At 41.3% G+C, this 22637-nt stretch overlaps 1 protein-coding gene across 2 annotated transcripts in view; it reads left to right on the forward strand.

Annotated features, from left to right (window-relative positions):
• The window catches only part of egfl6 (EGF-like-domain, multiple 6), a 100852-nt gene that overhangs the window by 74675 nt on the left and 3540 nt on the right, over positions 1-22637 (forward strand). For both annotated transcript variants that reach the window (XM_059650372.1, XM_059650373.1), the window contains 3 exons: positions 15822-15902; positions 18607-18702; positions 21311-21579. In XM_059650372.1, the coding sequence (XP_059506355.1) occupies positions 15822-15902; positions 18607-18702; positions 21311-21579 (446 nt within the window). The remainder of the gene's footprint in view (positions 1-15821; positions 15903-18606; positions 18703-21310; positions 21580-22637) is intronic.

The raw sequence follows: 22637 nt of genomic DNA on the forward strand, positions 1-22637 counted from the left end.
CCAGATAAATAGAAAGCGGGACATAACACCAGCGCTTCGTCGGAGGCTCACTGATGATGTTACCTAGAATGTGATGAAATGTCTGAAAACTAACCTTCCAGCTCAGCGAGCAAACTCACATCCAGAACGAACAGGTCAACAATGCAATCTGTCACTCTGGAATCAGTGGCCTGTGGGTCAGCTGTATGTCACTTGCTGGATTGAATATCAGTTGCGCTTTCTGCAGCTGGAAGGGATGATGGCATTGGGTGAAACACAATTTTTTTTGGAGGGCACTGTTTCTGCCAGCTTGTTATTTTTGTCATGTTCTTTCTCCGTGCCCTTCCTGGCAGCAGCAAGATATCTCTGCATCAACTCTGATTCTGGTTAGCTTGAGGTATTGCGTGCAGTTAGATTATAAACAAAGTGCTATGGATATCAGAGATTTGAAATTAAACGGTGATGCTAGAGAAACTCAGGTCTGGAAGCATCTGTTGACAAAACAGTTAACATTTCAAGTTCAGTGTGATCTGTTCATAACCTGCTTGTACACGTCCTTGTATATGAGGTTCAGCTATAAAACATGTCACGCACCCAAGCTATTTTTCCAACCCCACCCCTGTCTGCCTTGTGGAGAGACCACTCTCTCCGCGACTCCCTTGTCCGCTCCACACTCCCCTCCAACCCCACCACATCCGGCACCTTCCCCTGCAACCGCAGGAAGTGCTACACTTGCCCCCACACCTCCTCCCTCACCCCCATCCCAGGCCCCAAGATGACCTTCCATATCAAGCAGATGTTCACCTGTGCATCTGCCAATGTGGTATATTGTATCCATTGTACCCGGTGTGGCTTCCTCTACATTGGGGAAACCAAGTGGAGGCTTGGGGACCGCTTTGCAGAGCACCTCCGCTCAGTTCTCAATAAACAACTGCACCTCCCAGTCGCGAACCATTTCAACTCCCCCTCCCATTCCTCAGACGACATGTCCATCCTGGGTCTCCTGCAGTGCCACAATGATGCCACCTGAAGATTCCAGGAACAGCAACTCATATTCCGCTTGGGAACTCTGCAGCCCAATGGTGTCAATGTGGACTTCACCAGCTTCAAAATCTCCCCTTCCCCCACCGCACCCCAAAACCAGCCCAGTTCATCCCCTCCCCCCACTGCACCACACAACCAGCCCAGTTCTTCCCCTCCCCCCACTGCATCCCAAAACCAGCCCAGTTCTTCCCCTCCCGCCACTGCATCACACAACTAGCCCAGCTCATCCCCTCCCCCCACTGCATCCCAAAACCAGCCCAGCCTGTCTCTACCTCCCTAACCTGTTCTTCCTCTCACCCATCCCTTCCTCCCACTCAGGCCGCACCTCCATTTCCTACCTACCACCTAATCCTACCTCTTTGACCTGTCCATCTTCCCTGGACTGACCTATCCCCTCCCTACCTCCTCACCTTGTACTCTCCTCTCTACCTATCTTGTTTTCTCTCCATCTTCAGTCCGCCTCCACCTCTCTCCCTATTTATTTCAGTGCCCTCTCCCCATCCCCCTCTCTGATGAAGGGTCTAGGCCCGAAACATCAGCTTTTGCGCTCCTGAAATGCAGCTTGGCCTGCTGTGTTCATCCAGCTGCACACTTTGTTATCACAGTAACATGAATTGGCTATAATGTGACTGATGGATAGGGGAATGTTATTTCTAAAACACAAACTTGTTTTGGCTATAATGCGATTCCATTGGTGTGTGTTGACATCACATCATTTCATGGGCTTTGCCCTGAGCATGCACACTGGGTAGGCGCTGAAAGAGTCTGCATGCTGGCATCATATGATCATCATGCTTTCTGTGAGAAGTATATTACTCTGCTTTTTCTGCAAATTCTACGGTGTTACCCACAAAATGTGATGACAAAGTGACAACAAAGTTGTCAAGAAGTGTCCTGGTGATAAAATTGTGGGTGATGAATGTAAAAGAAAGGCTGTAATGCTGGAAGAGAAGGGGTCGCATGGTGGCTAAGTGATTAGCACTGATACCTCACAGTGCCAGGGACCTGGGTTCAATCCCACTGAATGGCAACTGTTTTTGTGAAGTTTGTACATTCTGCAGGTGTTTCCTCCCACAGTCCAAAAATATGCGGGCTGTGTGGTTTGGCTGTGTAAAATTGCCCATAGTGTTGAGGGATGTGTAAATTAAGCAGGTTTGGTGGGGGGAATAAGCCGGGTGGGATTTTCTAAGAGTTGGTCTGGATTTGTTGGACTGAGGGCCTGTTTCCACACTGTAGGGATTCTATATTGCTTCTACTCTCAACCAACACAGACTCCTTCCTTCTGGTAACATTCATTTTTATTTACTGATTCTTCGATGAGAACATTGCAAACAGTCTATTTGCTGAATGTCCATTCATCTCACAATCCCAAGGAAAATATAGGTCATGCTTTTTGGAGGTTGTTAATGCCAGGGTTGGCAGGGATTCTGGTGTTTGGAGAGGAAACAATGTGGAAACACATCTTGGGAAAAGTGCTGGTGCCCTTCTGCTGACAAAATGCACTCAATATGGCCTCAATATAACAAACACACTCTTCCATCAAAAAGACAAATAGTTAACTATATGGAAGCACACTAGATAAAAGCACTGGCATCTCCTGGATTACATCATTGTTCAAGTCAAAGCTCTAAGTGATGCCTGTATCAGTCAGTCCATGCAGGGGACTGATATCTGCAGGGCAGAACATCGACTTGTTCATCAGTGATTAACATCTACCTATACCGAGATATCACAAGATCTAAAGTCCTAGAGGAGGGAGGTAAATGTCTCCACCCCAAAACAGACCAATTAAAGAGAGGAATTCCCAAAGCAGCTCATAATCGACTTGACAAGCCTTCACGTATTTAACTCCATTTCAGAACTGTGGGACCAGGTAAAGTCCTTTCTCCAACCCATTGTGTTGGAGTGGCGTTGTCACTGGAACTGGCTCAACCCAAACAATGCAGGAATATGCAAACTCCTAGAATACACATGAGCAGCCCCCATTGCTTGGCCGAGAAAAAAAAAACAAGGTCTCAAAATGAAACGCAGCATTCCAACAACTCAGGACTCACACCCTTTAGCTTGAAAGTCAAGTTGTGCAAATAGAAAGTCTAAAAAGTCCCAACAGTATGATGACTGATTTATTTGTACTCAGGATGATGCCTATCTTCTTAAGAATGACATTACTATCTATAATGCTGGAAAGAATATGTACAACAACTTCTCAACCATGAATCAACAGTGACAGCTGATACTATCCAGGCTACACCACACCCCCAGCCGTCCCCCAGGACCCTGTATAGAATTCATGAATGATCCACTATTGATGATAGAGCAGCAACAGGTAGGTGAGAAACAAATAAAAAACTATAACGCTGATGGTATCCCAGATAGGGTCTTTAAAGCTGGTGGGCTTTGGCTTTGAAAGGTAAAGGAGCTAGCCTCGGCTTCAGGAATGTGACAATTAAACTATCTTCCAAAAGGATAAATGCTGTCAAAACCATGAGGTATTTCTCTCTTGACCATATCAGCAAAAATCCAATACACATTCTCCTGAATAGCCTATTTCCTGTTGCTACAAAATCCACTCAGAGACATATGGCTAGAGGAACATCTAACACTGTCTTTGCTGCCAAACAAATCCAAGAAATAGGCCGAGAGCAGCACCAGGAACTCTTTATTATATATTTCATCCTGATGTGAATCAGTAAATCAAGACGCTCTAAGAATGATGTCAAACGAGGATGTTGAAGCAACTTCATTATAATCCTGGAACTGCTTCATGATGATATGACTGCAACTGACTCGAATGGAAGAGTTTTGATTTGCCCACCTACATCTGTGATTCCTCTGATGCTTCACACGAGTTTCAGAATTTGCAGTTGCAAGTTCCAGCCCCGTTCTCTTTACCATGGACGTGCAATCCCTTTACACTTTCAGCCTCCACCAGGATGGTCTCAGGGCTTTCCACTTCTTCCTACCAGGCCTGAACCATCCCCATCCAACACCACCCTCCTCCACTTGGCCAAGCTCATCCTCACCCTCAACAATTTGTCCCTTAACTCATCTCATTTTCTTCAGGTCATAGGGTAGCCATGTGTACCTGTATGGGCCCCAATTATGCCTGTGTCTTTGTGGATTATGTGGAACATTCCCACCCACAACAATGATAGGGTTCCCTTTGTCCTTACCTGCAACCACCAGCAACCACATTCAGTATATCAGCTGCCATTTCTGCCACCTCCAGTGAGATGCCACCACCAGACACATTCCCCTCCCCTCCTTTGTCCATGTTCCGCAGGGACCATTCCCTCCAGGACACCCTGGGCCAATCTTCCTTCACTCCCAGCAAGCCCCCCACACAGCCCCACAGTATCTTCCACTGCTGCTGAAGGTGTAACATCTGCCCAGTTACCTCCACCTTCCTTAGTGTCCAAGGGCCCAAACATACCTTCCAGGTGAAGCAGCACTTTACTTGCACTTCACACAATCTAGTCTACTGCATCTCCTCTATACTGGGGAAACGAAGCATAGATTGGATTAAAACTTTGTAGAACATATACGTTCTGCCCCAAAAATGGCACTGAGCTTCCAGTTGCCTGCCACTTCAACATACTATCTTTTTGCCTGGCCAATATCTCTGGCTCTGGCTTGCTGCAGTGTTCCAGAGAAGCTCAGCGCAAGCTGGAATAACAACACCTCATTTTCTGCATGGGGACCCTGCAGCTCTCTGGGCTCAATATTGAGTTCAATAATTTTAGGGTCTAAACTCGCCCATGTCCCAGCCCCCTACCTCAAACAGACCTTGTAATCACATAGTCTGCCAGTGCACACTGTCTATTGTTATTCACCAACAGTCCCCATTCACAGCTATTCACCCTCCTAGCCTGATACTTATCGACTTCTTTGTCTGTGTAACTGTTCTTCTCTCTCTTTGGGCTCTATCCCCATCTATTGTTTAGTTCTGAACCCCACCCCTACCTTACCTTCCGCAAATAAACTAACATTTTCCAGCTACCATCAGATCTGAAGAAGGGTCACTAGACTCGAAACGTTAACTCTGACTTCTCTTCACAGATGCTGCCAGACCTGCTGAGCTTTTACAGCAAATTCTGTTTTTGTTTTAGATTTTTGATTTAATTTGATTTGATTTATTATTGTCGCATGTACCTAGGCACAGTGAAAAGTTCTGTTTTACATGCAGTACAGGCAGATCATATCGTACAAAGTGAATTAGGGTAACAGAACAGAGTGAGGAATACAATGTTACTGCTGTAGAGATGGTGCACAAGGAGCAAGATCAAGATTAATTTTTAAATTTGAGAGGTCCGTTCAGAAGATCTGAAACAGTCCACTTCAAAACCTAAGCCATTGTCAAAGAGGCTATGTGATAACTTCCAAGGTATTTCCAAGCTACTTGACACGGAATCAAAAAAGGATTGTTCTTTGATGCAAGTGTTAAATGCTGCCTAAATGAAAAATATATTTTAACTTCAGTCAGTGCTTAAACTGAACTAACTACTATGACCTACAGTATGCAGATGATACTATTTGTGATTTCCCACTCTACAAGAGATTTGCAAGCCAGTTACAAACTGCTCAACTGCAGTAAGAGATTAAACCTATCCTTGAAAATTGCCAAAGAAGAACACACATCAACCCAACCCAGATAGTCAAACACTCTACCTCCTGTGCACACTCCAGAATATGCCAAGCATTTCTCATACCTTGGCATCCACGTCTCTCAAAGGCTCTCTATTGTTGAAGAGATCCAACAGCAGCTCCATAAATGTTCAGATAAACCTCCTGCAAAAGCAGCTATGATGAACTGGACACTAAGAAACAGCCTAATAACTGCTGAGTGTCTCAACAGTAAGGACCCGTTTGTTTCAACTCTCCAATGAACAGCATTCTAGGCAAGAACAAAAAAAACACAACAGGACCTCTCCGAAACCCTCCTTGAAGTGCAGCAACATTGATGTTAATAAATGGGAGGAGCTACAAACTATTCAAAAAGATAACAAATCTGTTCACCAAGCTACATCATGCTTTGAATTCAAATAAAATGATTAGTTACAGCATCAAAGAGAAGGAAAGAAAAGGGAGCAAAACCAGCACTCCAGGTTCCACTACATTTTGGCTCTCCTGTCCTATCCACCCAAAGACCTTTAGGCTGAGAATTGACTTGCTCAATTGCATGAGGGCCCAGAACAGAGAAAAAAACAAGGCTGACATCATCTTCAAATCCATGGATAAGCAATGACAAGACTGTCTATTTACATATTCAATGTTACCAGTGTTTATGCCACAGTGATAAGCTAAAGGCTGAGTTTGCTGAAACTAGAGCATGTGTGATATGCACTGTTTAAACACATGCTTACACATTTAAACAAAGGTCAGGTTCAGGTTTGCATTGGGTGCGGCTGTGAGCAGTAGGAACAGGTGGTGATGTGGGAGGGGATAAGATGCAACTTTAATGGTCTCAATGTAAACACCTCAGAAAATAGGCACCGTACAGTTGAGAAAGGGAACATAGACTTATACATATGCACCCTGTGCCATGGAGAGGTTGGATACTTCAATAACATATTTAAGTCAGGCTCTCACTGTGCAACAGAGAAATCTGGGCATTGAAAAGGAGGTGGGAGGAGAAATCATGAATACCGTACCCAAACAAACACTTGGTCTCCATTCTGCTGACTACTACTCTCTATTACTCCAAACACCAAACTCCTATTACGCCTTCACATTGGTTTCCTTTCTTTTACCCTTTGAATATCTGGGGCTTCCTGCAGCTGTAGCATACCTTCCTGCCTGTAGGCATGGCTGTCTAGTCAACTGACTTCCAACCAGGAAATTGATCCAAAGATGATACTGTCATTTGTACAATTAAGTTTGTCTGCACCTCCACATCTCTAGCCGTACTGGGTTCTTTGGTCATTTTGACCATTCCGAAAGTCTCCCTGCCTCCCCAGAATGAGCAATATTAGAGTTCTGAGCAATGTCAGAGACCTGAATCGTTAAACATCCATCTGATTGCATAGGGGACAGGATTATCATCCTCATGGGGTACTGGACATTAGATTTCATGGGATTCTTCGGCTTGGCTGACTCATTTTGTTTGATATAAGCCAAATAAACATCTGATCATTTTCTCCACCCTGGAGAACTAATGAGAACCATGTGTGATCAACTTTAGGGTCTCATCATGACTCAGAAACAACAATGTGTTCAGTACAAAACTGAACAAATAATGCACAAAACAAATAACATGAGAGCTCGAGCAACTAGGGTCAAGCAACCATTCACCACCTTCTCAAAATATCATTAGTAGAGAATGACAATAACTGCCAGTGACACACATCCCAGGAATGAAAATGTAAAACTAACAAGTCAAAGGACAAGTATCTTACAAATTGTAGTGAGTGTAAATGATTGGACAATAGATTACTTTTAAAACAAAAATTTAGGCCTTTTTCAGTCACACTATCCAGCAATTCATAGAAAAGTTGGACTTTTTTTTAACAGTTCAGAGGTGTGATTGGAGTACACATTAAAACTATGCAGTAAAAGAGTTCAGAATTCAGCCCCTGGGTTTCTCATATTATGAAGCTGGGAACGTAAAAAAAACAAATTTCATCTTCCCACTCTCTTCATCCATCCCCGGAGAGCTGGCAAATCATTCAGACAACTTACATCATAAAGTCATAGAGCCCTACAGCACAGGAACAGAGCCCTCGATCCAACCAGTCCATGCCAAACACAATTCCAAACCAAACTAGTCCCACACCAGCCTGTGCCTTTCCCATATCCCTCCAAATATTTTTTATTCATTTACTTGTCTAAATGTCTTTTAAACATTGTAACTGTAGCCGCTTCCACCACTTCCTCTGGAAGTTCACTCCGTAGATGAAACACTACATGTCTTTTTTAAATCTTTCTCCTCTCACCTTAAAAATATGCCCCTAGTCTTTCAATCCCTAACTCAAGGGAAAAGACTCCTGCCATTCATCTTATCTATACCCCTCATGATAAACCTCTAAAAGGTCACCCCTCAACCTACTGTGCCTAGTGAAAAAAGGTTTCAGCCTATCCAACCCATCCTTGTAACCCAAACTCTCCATTGCTGGCAACGTCTTGGTATACCTTTTCTGAACGCTCTCCAGCTTAATAATATCCTTCCTACAACAGTACTCCAAAAGAGGCTTCACCAAATACCTATTTGATTTCATTCTGGCCATGCAGGCTTAGAAGCTACTAGTAAACTACTCATCAACCAAAGTCCCAAAGGCCATACATGCAATAAGTTTAATATCAAGCATCATAAATGTCCTCCATTCATTCCTCAATCAGGCAATCAACCCTTATGGTTTTCCTTAAAGGTGGTTTCCAATTCTGCTGCACCTTAAGGATCCCAGCACAATCTGGACGAGGCCACTGTTCCTTATGGGGGCACAGAGGGATATTCATGGCTAGCGATGTCCGGAGCTTGATCCTGTGAAGGTTCAGCTGAACCTAGCTCGCATTGATCCTCTTTGTCTTCTCTGTCCAGCCCATCCTGGGGATTTTTCTGAGAACAGAAGAAAAGTGCTTATTTTCTCATGTCATTAGCACTTTGATGAATGCAACAGAAGAGTGTTTGCAACCAGCAAACCTTCCACAATTGATTAATGTAAAATGAAAGTGTGCAATTCAACCCTACTTACAGAACTATGTCATCTCATTTAGTGGAGTTGGGAAAAATAGGGATATTGGACTGGATGTATAAGCAGCTGATGGAGTTAAAATGGAAAGGTTTCAAGCTAACAACACTGCAAAAATAGGCATCCATCAAAACAGGTCCTTATATAATCGAGTAATAACAAACTTTCAGCTCATGTATTTGCTTTGTTAATTTTAAGTGATAAAGGCAAGGCAAATTGATAAAGAGGAGTTAATGGCCCAGTGGTATTATCACTGGGCTGTTAATCTAGAGACCCAGATAATGTTCTGGGGACCTGGGATCAAATCCTGCCACAGCAAATGGTAGAATTTGAATTTAATAAAACATCTGGAATTAAGAGTTTAATGATGCCCATGAATCAATTGTCAATTGTTGGGGAGAAAACCAGCTGGTTCCCTCATGTCCTTTAGAGAAGGAATCTGTCATCCTTACCTGGTCTAGACTACATGTGACTCCAGACACACAGCAATGTGGCTGACTCTTAAATGCCATCTGGGCAATAAGTGATGGGCGATAAATGCTGCCTAGCCAGTGACGCCCTCATCTCATGAATGAACAAAAGAAAATTTGAAACATGGCTTGTGCTAAATTTTGCAAAACTGTCAGTCATCAATATAAGCAAGCCAAACATTCCCTCTAGGCTACGTGACAACTGCCTTTGGTACATCGATTGCAGCATTGACGTCCAGTTCTGGAGTAGCTGCTGTGCGTGAATTTCAGAGGCCCGTGCCACCGGGAAGGAAATGAGAGGGAATGCTGGGGAAGACATCTTGCTTGGCTAGACTGGAGACAACTTTCATTTGAGTTTGCTGTTCTACTCCCTCTCCCAGCAGCACTCAAGACTGTCAATGGATGTCAACTGCTTCATTCTCCAGTCATGGTGTGCTTATATAGAAAATATAATGGACACAATCTCAGTGCCTTGAGTAGCAAATATGTATTTTGGAATATCCGAGCACTGGAGCCAATGGGCTTCATAAAGTTTGCCATCCCATAAAAAAAATGAACAAAAGTTCTAAGACACCATTTCAGGAAGATGGGCTGAACGCCCCCTCAGAAAAGAAATGGCAACAAAAGAGCTAATTATGGAAATTTTTAAAGTAGCTGTGTTTGCCATCTTTGGAAACAAATTTTTAATGTTGTGATACTACCAAGAAAATACTGTCAAATCAAACCTATTTCTCGATGTTTATAAAACAAGATGTACCCTATTACTCTGTATACATCACAGGTTCTCAGATTAGAAGGTGAAAAAGCATTCCACACTTTAGCTTCACATTTCCATTGCCATCATTTGGCCTGGAGTTAGAAGCTGCATTTATTTTGGCAAGTGTCTCAACAGTCTCCATACGTTAGTTTACTATGAGGTGCCATCACTGTTGTTGTGTAAAGAAGTGCAGCAGTACCGCAAAAACAGAAATTAGATCAGGCAATTTGTTTTAGGTGGTTCTTCTTCAGAAGGTGCCATTGCATCCCATAAGTTTAGAGGCAGACAGAGCTCTGGTTTACTTACTTGAAGAACAACAATGCACCACGCCAGTTAAGTTCCTGCTTCAACTCCTCGAGTCTGGCTGTGGGGCCGAAAGCAGAACTTGTCAGAGATGCAAGGACTATCAACCAAGCAGCTAGTGTGGTAACATCACTGCAACATGTTTCACTCACGATGTAAACCAGTTGGGTTGCAGGACCAATACAATTACATTATAGGATAAAATTAACAAAATGTTTTTTAGAAATTATAATCACGTTGCATAAGATAAAGTTTACTTTGAAGAACAATAGGAGAATTCTTACTCAGATATTTTCAACCAAACTGTTCAGACATATTATGACACATTTATGGGGAAAGTGGGATTTGTTACTGAGACCTTCTGGCCCAGAAGTAGGGACATTACCAGAGGCCCTAATACAGCACAATCCACACTGACATCAGACACCTTACCATTAGGCTGTATAATTACCACAAAAGGAATGTTGTTTTTATAATTAGCCTACTCAGACATGCTATGACATACATTTGGAGCAGGCGGGACTTGAACCTCAACCTGTTAGCACAGAGGTAGAGTGATTACCACTGCATCACAAGACTTTCTGTTCTCTTCTGTATCCTGGCCAACATTTATCCCTTAACCAAAATCATTAAATATTTATCCCTTAACCAAAATCATTAAAATAGATTATCTTGGCATTATCTTGTTGTTGTCTGTGTGGCCTTGCTGTGCACAGCTGCCTGCATTACAATCAGTACAACAATTTTGAAACAAAGTAGTCTAGAACATGGCGTCAGTGAGCTTAGTTGGCGAGATGGCTTTTTTGCAATACTGAGTAATGCCATCAGCTTGGGTTCAATTCCCACACTAACTGAGGGTGCCTTGAATGATTTTCCTTCTCAACTTCTCCCCTGGCCTGAGGTGTGGTGATCCTCAGGTCTACCTCCCCACCAGTCATCTCTCTCTCTAATGAAAGAGCAGCCCTATGGTCCTCTGGGCCTGTGGTGACTTCGCTTTTTGAGTCTGGGATGTCCTGAAGTCCTGAAAAACACAGTATAAATACAAGCCTTTTCTTCCTAAATAGTGGTTCCAAGCATGTTAATTGCCAGACCGTAAAGTGGACTAATTTAACACAGCAGGGTTTTTTTACAGGTTTCCATTTCACGAGACATCCCTCTGAAAGCACTATGTCGTGAAAATAAATTCTCTACACTCTTCTCAAACTACATAATTGATGTCACCTACTTATTGTAAAATGTTCACTTTGAAACTTAAGTCACAAAGGAACTTGTGAAAATGAATTATTGTCACAAATCAAACATTGGAAATGCTACCTTTATTAAATAAAGTTATTTTGGAGCCTGGAATTTCCCTTTAACATAAGAGAAACAGGCCTTGCTGGCAGCTGTTTTGTAGCTAGAGGAAATATTCAGACTAAGAATTAAACTCAGGATCTCATGACAGAGAACATGTTTCAAAAGATCATTATTGGTGTGTTTGAAGTAAAGAAACAGTAACACAAATGAATGCCCTGGGGTATGATCTTTATCATAGTTATTTTCAACAATAGGCTAAAGAGTAGATTCTTCCAAAACAGGAGGCTACAGGTCCGGGAATTCCATTACAAGTCACGTGCATTTCTGATAAAGCAGGCAAATACTCTGCAGGAGATTACACAGGACGTAATCATGCACCAAGCAGACCTTGAAGTAAGGTGTGTGTGTGTGTGTGTGTGTGTGTGTGTGTGTGTGTGTGTGTGTGTGTGTGTGTGTGTGTGTGTCTAAGCCAGACCTTCTAATAGTCTCCAAGAACAGTTGGTGCAAAAGCCCACACATAAGGCCAGTTTCTCATTTCAAACAAAAGCACAAATGAGATGAAACTCTGCACAAACCATTGGCTTTCCACGTTTCTTCCAGATGGGGATCAAGCATATGGAAATTGGTACATTTTTGCCCTATACTTACAGGACAACATTGAGACGCAACAGGTAGATGTCAACGTTTAGTCATTTGGAAAGGGCTTCTTCTTTCACCTGTAAAAATAAATCTTGTGAAGTTATGGATGTTTATATTGCAAAGTCCTGAAATCAGGCTGAATTATTTCAGATAGTAGGAAATGCAGATGCTGGAGAATCCAAGATAACAAGGTTTAGAGCCTGATGAACACAGCAGGCCAAGCAGCCTCAGAGGAGCAGGAAAGCTAATGTTTTGGGCCTAGACTCTTTTGCCCGAAATGTCAGCCTTCCAGCTCCTCTGAGGCTGCTTGGCTGTAGGTTCATCCAACTCTACACCTTGTTATCTCATGCTGAATTATATCTGATTAATGTGTACCAATTCAATATAATGCATCCAACCTCGTGTCGGATGATCATTATATTGATTGTTATGTGTAGTTATTGGTTGCCTGCCTCAGCAGGACACTCAAGGTTGTTATTTACTACTCAAACTTTAGCCCACACAGGCCTGTATGTTAGTGCTGCGGCGGTTCAGTAGGAAGTGTGTTATGCCTGATGAAATGCAGCAATCATGGGGAATTCTGTTGTGTCCCACCAGCAGCTGACCATAGAAAAGAATGGGTGCCCCCTAAAATTTTTTTTCAATACTGTACTGGAGCTTTTGATGGAGAAAGAAGAAAGAAGGAGAGTTGTCCTATATCTACAAGGTGCCAAATGAGTGGGCAGAGAAATAATTGGCCAAAGTGACTGCCAGGAATTTAGCCCAAAGGATGTGGCTGTAGCTTCATGATCTCTTTCAAGTGGTTAAAGTTGGGGTATGTATCTTCAGTTGGGTGCCTATTTGTCCGCTTCTATACCAGACAGCCTGGTTTTCAGATGGTCTGGCCATTGCTCTCTTTCATCCTAGCTCCCACACAAAAAAAGAAATGGCTCTGACTGTGCGTCTCTCTGCTGTTATCAGTGGTGAGGAAGGCATCTCGCCTTCCTTGTTCAGGCCACTCGTTAACATAGCAGTCAAGACCTGACAGCAATGATTCCTCGTAATCTGGGGGGAGAAAAGTATCATGCGCAAACAATCCTCAGTCACAATTTTTGCATTTGTTGCAGCAAAAGTGAAAATTCATCTACGTAGATCATAACCAGCCCACATACAGAGGAAAGTACAGCTTAGTTATTTTCTCAACTCGCTTAGCACAGTGGTATTTAGGTATTCCTTCCATTTGCATCATTTTACAGAACAATTTAATTACCTCATGCCTTTTTAATGAAAACACTTCTAGTTTCATTGACATTCATGGGAAGTTTACAGCACCATCACCAAGAAACAATTTTATACTGGCTTGATAGAGGTGTTACAAAATGATCAGAGGTATAGATAGAGTGGACAGCCAGAGACTTATTCCTAAGGTGGAGTTAGCTATTATGAGGGGGCATAGTTTTAAAGTAAGTGGAGGTAGATATAGGGGAGACGTCAGAGGTAGGTTCTTTACTCAGAGGGCGTAACTGCATTGCCGGAGAGGGCCGTGGATTTGGCCTTATTAGGGGTATTTAAGTGGCTATTAGATATGCAGATGGATGATAGTATAAGGTTGGGATCGAGGTTAGATAGATTAGGTTTAGGGTAAAAGTTCAGCACAACATCATGGGCCGTACAGTTCTATGTTCTAAATGTGATGAGAATTAATTTATGAGAATACTGCAGTTAAATGGAAAGTGATTGTAATAGATTTATGCATATTAAAAATTCAAAGGGTGGCCTTAGCGCAGTCTTGAAATATCTTACATAATCGATGAATCAAGAGAAGACAGGTACTGCGTCCAAGCATCCCCAATGGTACATATAAAGATGTAGTTGTTTTAAGATGCAAGCAATACAATTCTATCAGCACTTGTGAATGCGTGGCAGGCAACTATGTTTGAATAAATTTGGCAGGAAGTGTGCAGGTTACGTTCGTTCTGAGGAAGATTTTGACAGGATAGAAATGACTAGATGCTGGCATCATTTATACCTGTCCCCAATGATGTAACAATTCCCAGGGGAAACCTCTTTATCTGGGTCATTCTCAGTACCCCTGAAGACAGCAGCCCCATACTTTTATTTGACAAGACTTCTGCCATGGGTGGTGGCACTGTTTTAGGACTATAACACTAATTGTGCAGATGAGTAGTACAGTAATATGTTTAGTGAGCAATAGTGATTACATTACCAGATGACTAATCCAGAATCCAGGGACAATAATTTTAGTTAAAGTTTCATCACCCAAGTTTGGGGATTTAATTTCGGTTCTTCTTAAGCTCAGAAATAGGAAGGTAGCCTCAACAAAATCTATCGTGGACCAACCTGAGTGTTACAAAAACACAAAAGTTCAAAACTGTCTTTTTGGAAAGAAAACCTGATGGTTTAACTCCTGATCTGGTCTATATGCAAAGTTGCTGATGCTGAACTAACCTCTGAAGCGGCCCGGCAAGACCCCTTTTTCAGGGATTTTTCATTTTGATTCATGCAATTTGCAGTATAGGTTCACTCACTGAACTCGGATGAAAGACTGCTGCCTTAGACTGACGCCTTGTGATGCAGCTGTGCCTCTGCCTTGGGGCTGCACTGGTGCATCACATATCAGGCCCAAAATGCTTTGTGTATTATCCTTTTAAGTATTCTTGAGCGTTCAGTGTTGCCAAGAAGCTTTCTTGTCATTCACTATCTTCAGAAATGAATAATATCTGTTTTTTTTTGAGATCTTCTGGATTATATCATGTGTGCTTCATTTGGACTTTATTGCTTAATTAAATTTGTAGATCCCACACTGATCACCATATTGTGCACACTGCTACCCATATCTTCCAAATGGGTGTGTTCCTTATGTGGTCTACTCTGTGCAAGAATAGTCACCACGTTCTCTAGTGAGACTAGTCTTGTAGCATAAATAAGTTGTATTTATTGCTTCCCTGAAACTCTTTACTGGTATTACAAATAGAGTCTACATTACAACAGAGAATGTTAGAAGGACCTACCTTAGAACTGTCACCTGTGAGACCCTACTTTTCTCATCCACTAGGTCTTCATCACAACATCACAGTGCATAGTGCTTCTTGCACTCAGATCAAATATTGACCCTTTCAAACCCACGTAAACTCCTTAAACAGGATAAAGAAGACAAGCTTCCATTCCCTGAAACACTTAAACAAATCAGTTGGGTGTTTTCAACAATCACCTAACAGCTTCACAGTCACCATTTACAAACTCCGGCCAATTGTTTCCAGATTTTTAAATATTAAATTCAAAATTTTAAAACTGTCATTTGAATTTATGCTTTCTGAATTATATTCTAAGCACATGGGTTACAGGTCTATCAGTCACATGAATTACAACACTTTTCATTTAATCCAATTGAGTTCACTACTCAGCAGCATCAACATTCTCCTTTGATTGTATTTTCTGAGAGGGAAGGACCTGTCATTGATTCAGTGTTGCTCTGTGGCTGAGGCGACCATTTGAGGGTTTTTCAGGGTAAGCCAAATCCGATCATGTAGCTCTGTATAATATATACTGTTAATTTAGTGGAATTCACTTAAAGTTTTGTGCACTGGGTTTAGAATGTGTCACCGGGCCTCACGGAATACTTTCTTCTGTTTCCTAATGATTTTTCAGTTCCTAGGCAGAATGAAGCCGCGGTGTTTAGACCTCTTCTGGGCAAGGAAGAAATCATTGTACAGGAACCACTTATTGATGGTAAGGCTGAAATTTGCTTGTAACATTGAATCTCTAAAAGTGGATGGTTCCAGTGCTGTAACTTGCAGTCAGCATTCTGTCACCACAGGTTTGAAGGGGGTCCTTGCCTGAACATCTCAACTGCAGCAGTGCTGATAGATGGACAATATGAGATGAGCCACCCACTTGCTTAATGTACAGCACCAGTGCCCCAACTGAAAGTGGAAGTAATTTTAGTTTGTGAACAACAGACCTGGTCTTCATTTAAATGCTGCACGTGCCAAACAAGCTTTCACTGAACTCAGGCAGGTTCCACCGCAGTTGGCTGTGAAGTTAGAGCATGGAGCAGGAAGATGGCCAGGTGACCAAGTCCAAGTTGGCAACAGCCTAGATTATCTTTTATGGCCCTGGGCGGAACAATTGTCCATCAATGCTTAAGAAGAATAATCAAAATGTCATATTTTGGGGTCTCTTTCTATAACATTGACAGTGGAACACCAGAAAGTGCTCCAAATACTTTGGTCCCAAAATGATATTCAGGGCCCCGTGTCCACCACATAATATTTTGGAAGATACACAAAACAGCAGACATCTCAACTACCCTGTGGTAGGCCTTGAAAAATGCAAGGCAAATCTGTGAGGGAAGCCCACCAACCCTGTTTTATGGCCAATTAACACAAATTCACCAAGTTAAAAATCGACTCCAAACTGTTCATGGCTAAAAAGAAATCATACGAAAGAGGTTTACCAAGTAATTGACTCAGTTCTCTGTGTTTCCACTTCAGTTCTGTAGAGTGAGAGATGGTGGTATAATGGTAATGTTACTGGCAAGTAATCCACAGACCCAGTCTACCGCACTGGTAATGTGTTCAAATCTCACTGTGGTAGCTATGGAATTTAAGTTTAAACTAAAAAAAATCTGAAATTGAAAGCAAGTGCCTGTAATTGTAACATTCCAAAGGAGTCACAAACAAACTCCTTCTAATAAACCAGATTTATAAACTGTAGTCTTTAAACTACTATGATACTTGCTAAGTAAGTTCAAGACAAACCCGGGATCCTATGCAGCTATCCCTATCATTGTGACCTACAAATAAATCCCAGCTGCACTTATGCAGAGGCATAAACAATGCTGCGTATGACCAAAGAAGGTCCGCATTGGAGAATGACTGGAGCACTAATCACCTTAAACCCAGCAAATGAGGCAGCACTGCTTGACCCTGGGGATTTTCAATCACCGAATAAAAAAGGTAGTGATTGTGAATTTATTATTAGTTGTTTCAAAACCTCATTTGGTTTACTCATGTCCTTGAGGGAAGAAAATCTGTCATCCTTTCAGCTGCATAAAAGTCTTGAGACCCTGGAGTCATCATATGCTGGTGTCTTGAAGTTGAACATCACCAAATATAAATAGCACAACATGGGCAGAGTTAGAACACTTAAGACTCTGGAAGATGCACATGAACACACAAAGAGTATAGATTAGCCTTTGCCTAATGTAACAACAAATCAGAGCTTGGTATATTTATGATTATCATGCACAGTATTAATGTATAATAAATATTGTTACTTTAATGCCTTCTCCTTGACCAGTCTGTCTTGCATCCAAACGTATAGGCTGGTATCAAACCACACAATAGAAAACTTAACTGGTCTAGCTGACACACAAATCCAGATCCAAGCAATGTCCTCTTCATTCGGTTCAAAGGACAATTGAGGACAGGCAACATATGGCGCTCTTGTCAGCAATACCCACACCCCCTAAAAGAATAAAGGAAATTATGTGTGAGAAAACCAGGCATGACTCCTCTGGCTCAATTTTCTCTTCATCTAAAAGAGATTAGTCATCCATTTCCTTCAGTAACTTCTTTGAAATGCGCATCTGCATGTTTTCTAGAAATGAACTTCTGCTAGGTTTGCCTCAAAGGAGAGAAAGTGAGCATAACATGACAGCCTATTAATTCAACTACTTGGACTATGAACAAGATGCTCAAGAATAGCAGGAAGTGTGCATATGCCAACGAAATCCTAGTACGTGCTTAGGTATTTGGCAGAAGTGGTATTGGTCTTGTCCCAAAGATGGAGGTCTATAATGCAAGGCTGCACCAAGATTTAACAAAGAAGATGGGGAAAATTAAGAACTAGCAATTTTATAGCACAAAGCTGGGTACACAAAATGGGTGACAAATTGGGTTCCCATTATGTAACCTACAAGTTTTTTCTTTTTCATTCCAAAGTTAATTAAAACCGCTTGATTCTTAAACTCTTGAAAGAAAGAAGCTGATGATGGCCTTGGAGAAGAACTAAATTAGAGAGGGAGATTCCAATGATAAGTTTTCATTTCCACAAAATGGAGGGTAGAAGGAGCCAATAGGATGAGGTATCCGAAATCCAGAGGAAATGCAACAGGAAATTTCAGAGAATTGCTGGCCATGAAAGACTTGATAAAATAGAAAAGTACCACAAATGTTACCTGAGGGTATATTCATGATGAACATTGCTTCACAGGGCTAGTAGGAGGAACATTTCAGCAAGTAGACAGTATACTATTTCAGGGATGAAAATATGTAACATGGGGTGGCTCCACCATTGGGAGAATTTTTAAGTCTCTTCAGTAATCTTTATCAAATATTTCAATTATAAAAGACGTTAAAATAAATTAATATCGCAGTTGATATTGATTAAATAAGAAAGCTTCTGTAATTTATTCTGTAATTTATTTTAGACTTTTCTGTGGACTGCAGTTTTAATCAAGGAGTTTGTGAATGGATGCAGGACACAGAAGATAACTTTGACTGGGAAGTCGCTGATCGGCCTAATGGTAATTACTGTTTCAATTAAGGTACATCTTACTGGAAAGATAATTAATTTTTAAACTAAAGTATTGGTTATAATATCATGTAGCCAGGCATATGTGTGTTCTTGTTTTAAGTGATTGGATCGTTGACATACATCTAGGAATTAGAATATTGGGGCAATAATTTTCATCATCGGATTACTCCTGTCAATTACCATTTGCAAAGTAATTACATTTGCATCAGCGGTTTGTATAATGATGTGATGAAGATATCAATGCCTTATGCTTGTATAAAGAGCTTGAGGAAGACAGAAGTTCTATCTAGGTCTTGAGAGAATGGTTGTATCCATTAAGGAAAGAGTTTTTCCAGATTATTCAATGAACTGCAGCACCAAGACTTTGGATGATAAAAGGGAGTTCAATCTCATACACAGAACAAAACACTATTGTGCACAGTGAAGTAGATAGGCACCACCCATAGTAATGCCTTGGTTGATATGCCTTAAAGATACTGCTAAACCTTAAGGAACTTATAAAATAGCCAGAGGAACTTTTTTTCAATACAGCAAGTTGTTGTGATTTTGCAAATATTGCAATATTTCAAGAAAACAGCAAAGGAGTAGATTTTTAGAATAGCTGTGTCAAAGAACCAGCATGGATATTTGGGCTGAATGGTTTTCTTATGTGAATATATTTCTTTAATGTGATGATGTGATTCCATGAAATCTTTCCAGGAGGTTTGATGTCCTTGTATGATGATCAGACCAGCTTTTACATTCATGCTTTCCTTCTCTTTGTTTCTTTTCAATCACAATCTTGATCTTTATCCCGTCTTCTCTTCCATGCTCCTAGCTCATACGCTATTATGGAACTCCTGTCTTTCCTTCCTTCTCAAATGTACTAGTTTTTAAATGGCAACTTGCCATTAGATAATCACTATTCATTGAATGATGTGTGTTGGTCCATGTCTGGGAGAGAATTGCGACTTTGATGGTGTGTATGCATGTGAGATTGTGCATGTGGCATATGGGAATTTGTGTGAATGTCCTTGCATCATGTGTGAGAATGTACGCGCGCACATGTGATGAATTGTCTTTTTTATCTTCATTCATAGGATGTGGATGTTGCTAGCTTGAACAACATTAATTAGACTCATCCATGACTGTCATTTAATAACTAGTGTTAAGGTGTACTTTTGAATTCTTGTAGTCCATGTCATGTAGTTAGGAAAGACATTCAGGATTTTACCCCACTGAAGGAACAGTAATATATTTCAGGATGGTGATTTGTTTCTAGGTTAACTCACAGGTAGCAATGTTTCCATGGATCTGCTGCCCTTGCCCTTCTTGGTGGAAAAGGCTGCAGGTTTGGAGGGAGGTGTCCAAAGGGCTTTGGCCAGTTTTTGCCAGTCTATGTCAATGTTGGATGGAATGAATGTTTGTGGATAGCTGATCAAGCAGACTGCTTTCTCCTGATTAGTGTCCAACTTCTGAAGTAGCTGAAACCAGCCATGCAAGTGTGGTATATTCCATCACACTTGTGACTTGTAACTTGTAGGTAGTAGACAGATGTGAGCCACTCACCACAGAATTTCCAGTCCTTGACCTATTCTTACAGACACAGTATTTATAATGACTGGTCCAGTTCAGTTTCCCAGGATGTTGAGAACGGGGGAATTAGTAATGGTAATGCCAGTTAATGTTAAAGAGCTATGGTTGAATTCTCTCTTACTGGAGATGGTCATTGTGTGACATGAATGGTGCTTGGCATTTATCAAACTAGCCTGAATGTTGTCCTGGTCTTGTTGCATTTGATCATGAACTAATTCAGTATCTGAGGAGTGGTGAGTGGTGCTGAACATAGTGCTGTCATTAGCAAACATCTCCACTTCTGACTTTATGATGGAGGGAAGCTCATTGATGAAGGAACTGAAGGTGGTTGGACTAGGACACTACTCTGAGGAACTCCTGCCGAGATGTTCTGGAGCTGAGATAACTGACCACCAACAAACATGATCTCTTCCTTTATATTATGTATGGCTACAATCAGCGGAAAGTTATTTTTTCCCCAACTCCCAATAACTCTAGTTTTGCTAGGGGTCCTGGATACCTTGTTCAATCAAATGCTACCTAGATGTCAAGAACAATTACCCTTACTTCCAAACTTGAGTTCAGGTCTCTTATCCATATCTGAGCCAAGGCTGTACTGTGTTCAAGACTAGGTGAACCTGGCAGAAACCAATCTATCTGTCAGTGAACATGTTATTATTTAGTAAGAGTCATTTGTAAGTGTCCCCCTGAATAAAGGATAAACTTGATAGCACTATCAACAATATCTGCTATCATTTTACTAATGATTGAGGGTAGACACGTGGGTGATAATTTACTGTTGTTAGATTTGTCTTGCTCTTTCTTGAAAGTACAATCCTGGGGAATTTTCCACATTGGTGAGTAGACGCCAGAATTATTTCATGTTGTCACCCATTGTTTTCAACCTTGTAGGCAGCCTGAATTCAAAGCTTCAACCTCTAACTATGTTTCAATTACTACATTAAAGAATAATTTTTATTTGAAAAACTGCTGCTACTCTAAATTGAATCTCTTATTAACCATTTCGATTTTCCATTCACAAGGCAATGGACACTATATGGCAGTCCCAGCCATTGTCGGTCTTAAGAATCAGGTTGGTCACTTGAAGCTACTCATTAGTGATTTGACTCCAAGAAAGGATACCTGTTTGACATTTAAGTATCGGCTTGTTGGAGAAAGGGTTGGAAAACTGCGGATATTTTTGAATATCAAAGATTCTGCAATCTGGGAGAAGACTAGAGATAAAGACGAAGGCTGGAAGGTCGGACACATCACAGTAGCAGCTAAGAACAGTTCTGAAACCCAGAGAAATGTAAGTCAGTGAACTGCATATCAGATTTATTGAGAAAAGCAGTTACAGTTTTTGATTGTATCAGAGATAATGGGAACTGCAGATGCTGGAGATTCCAAGATAATAAAATGTGAGGCTGGATGAACACAGCAGGCCAAGCAGCATCTCAGGAGCACAAAAGCTGACGTTTCGGGCCTAGACCCTTGCTCTCTGATGAAGGGTCTAGGCCCGAAACGTCAGCTTTTGTGCTCCTGAGATGCTGCTTGGCCTGCTGTGTTCATCCAGCCTCACATTTTATTATCTTACAGTTTTTGATTGATAGGAGTGATAAGGAAAGGGAATTAATTGTTGTTTTGGTAGCTTCATATTACACACAATGTGCGAGAGGATCTGTAATCTTACAATCAAAGGATCTTAAACTATTGGGACTAAACGCTCATGCAACTAAAATAATTCATCTAGAAATTAAGCAAAATGTGATATTTGAGTGCTCTTCACTAGAATGCATGTGCTGAAAAAATAATGTACCATGAGCCTGGTCAATTTAAATAGCTGGGAGCTCTAGCTTCTCTTCAATGCTTTACCTACCTTGCCACATTTTAGACCTAACATTGAAATGCAAGTTCTTTTTCCTCCCTTTACCTTGATGAAATGAATTGTAAAGCCCAGAAATGAACACAAGGAAGGCTTCATAAAATCCTGCTAAATTTGTAGGAACTGAGCAGCTCTAGTAAATCTACATGGTCAAACACAGATGTGAAATAATGAAAAACATTTGTTCCTTCAATAGTCATCAACTTGCTATCAAAGTCATAGGTACAGACAGTTTTGAAATATGAGCTGATGTTGTTAGTGTATCACACATTATGGAGAGGCCAGGTATTTCTCTCTTCTTCGCTAAGGCACAGATCAGCTCCTAACCCTGTACAGTTAGCAATAATAGCCAGAGAAACAGTTACTTTTCTGCGAACCAAATTTGATTTTATGTTTGGTGATCACCAAACATTGGGAAGATCACAAATTGCAAAATGCAATTTTCCCAGTGACAAGAAGACATTTGTCAGAAAGTGAGGCAAGAA

The sequence above is a fragment of the Stegostoma tigrinum genome, chromosome 12, assembly GCF_030684315.1.
Source record: "Stegostoma tigrinum isolate sSteTig4 chromosome 12, sSteTig4.hap1, whole genome shotgun sequence".
In the NCBI taxonomy this organism is placed as follows: domain Eukaryota; kingdom Metazoa; phylum Chordata; class Chondrichthyes; order Orectolobiformes; family Stegostomatidae; genus Stegostoma; species Stegostoma tigrinum.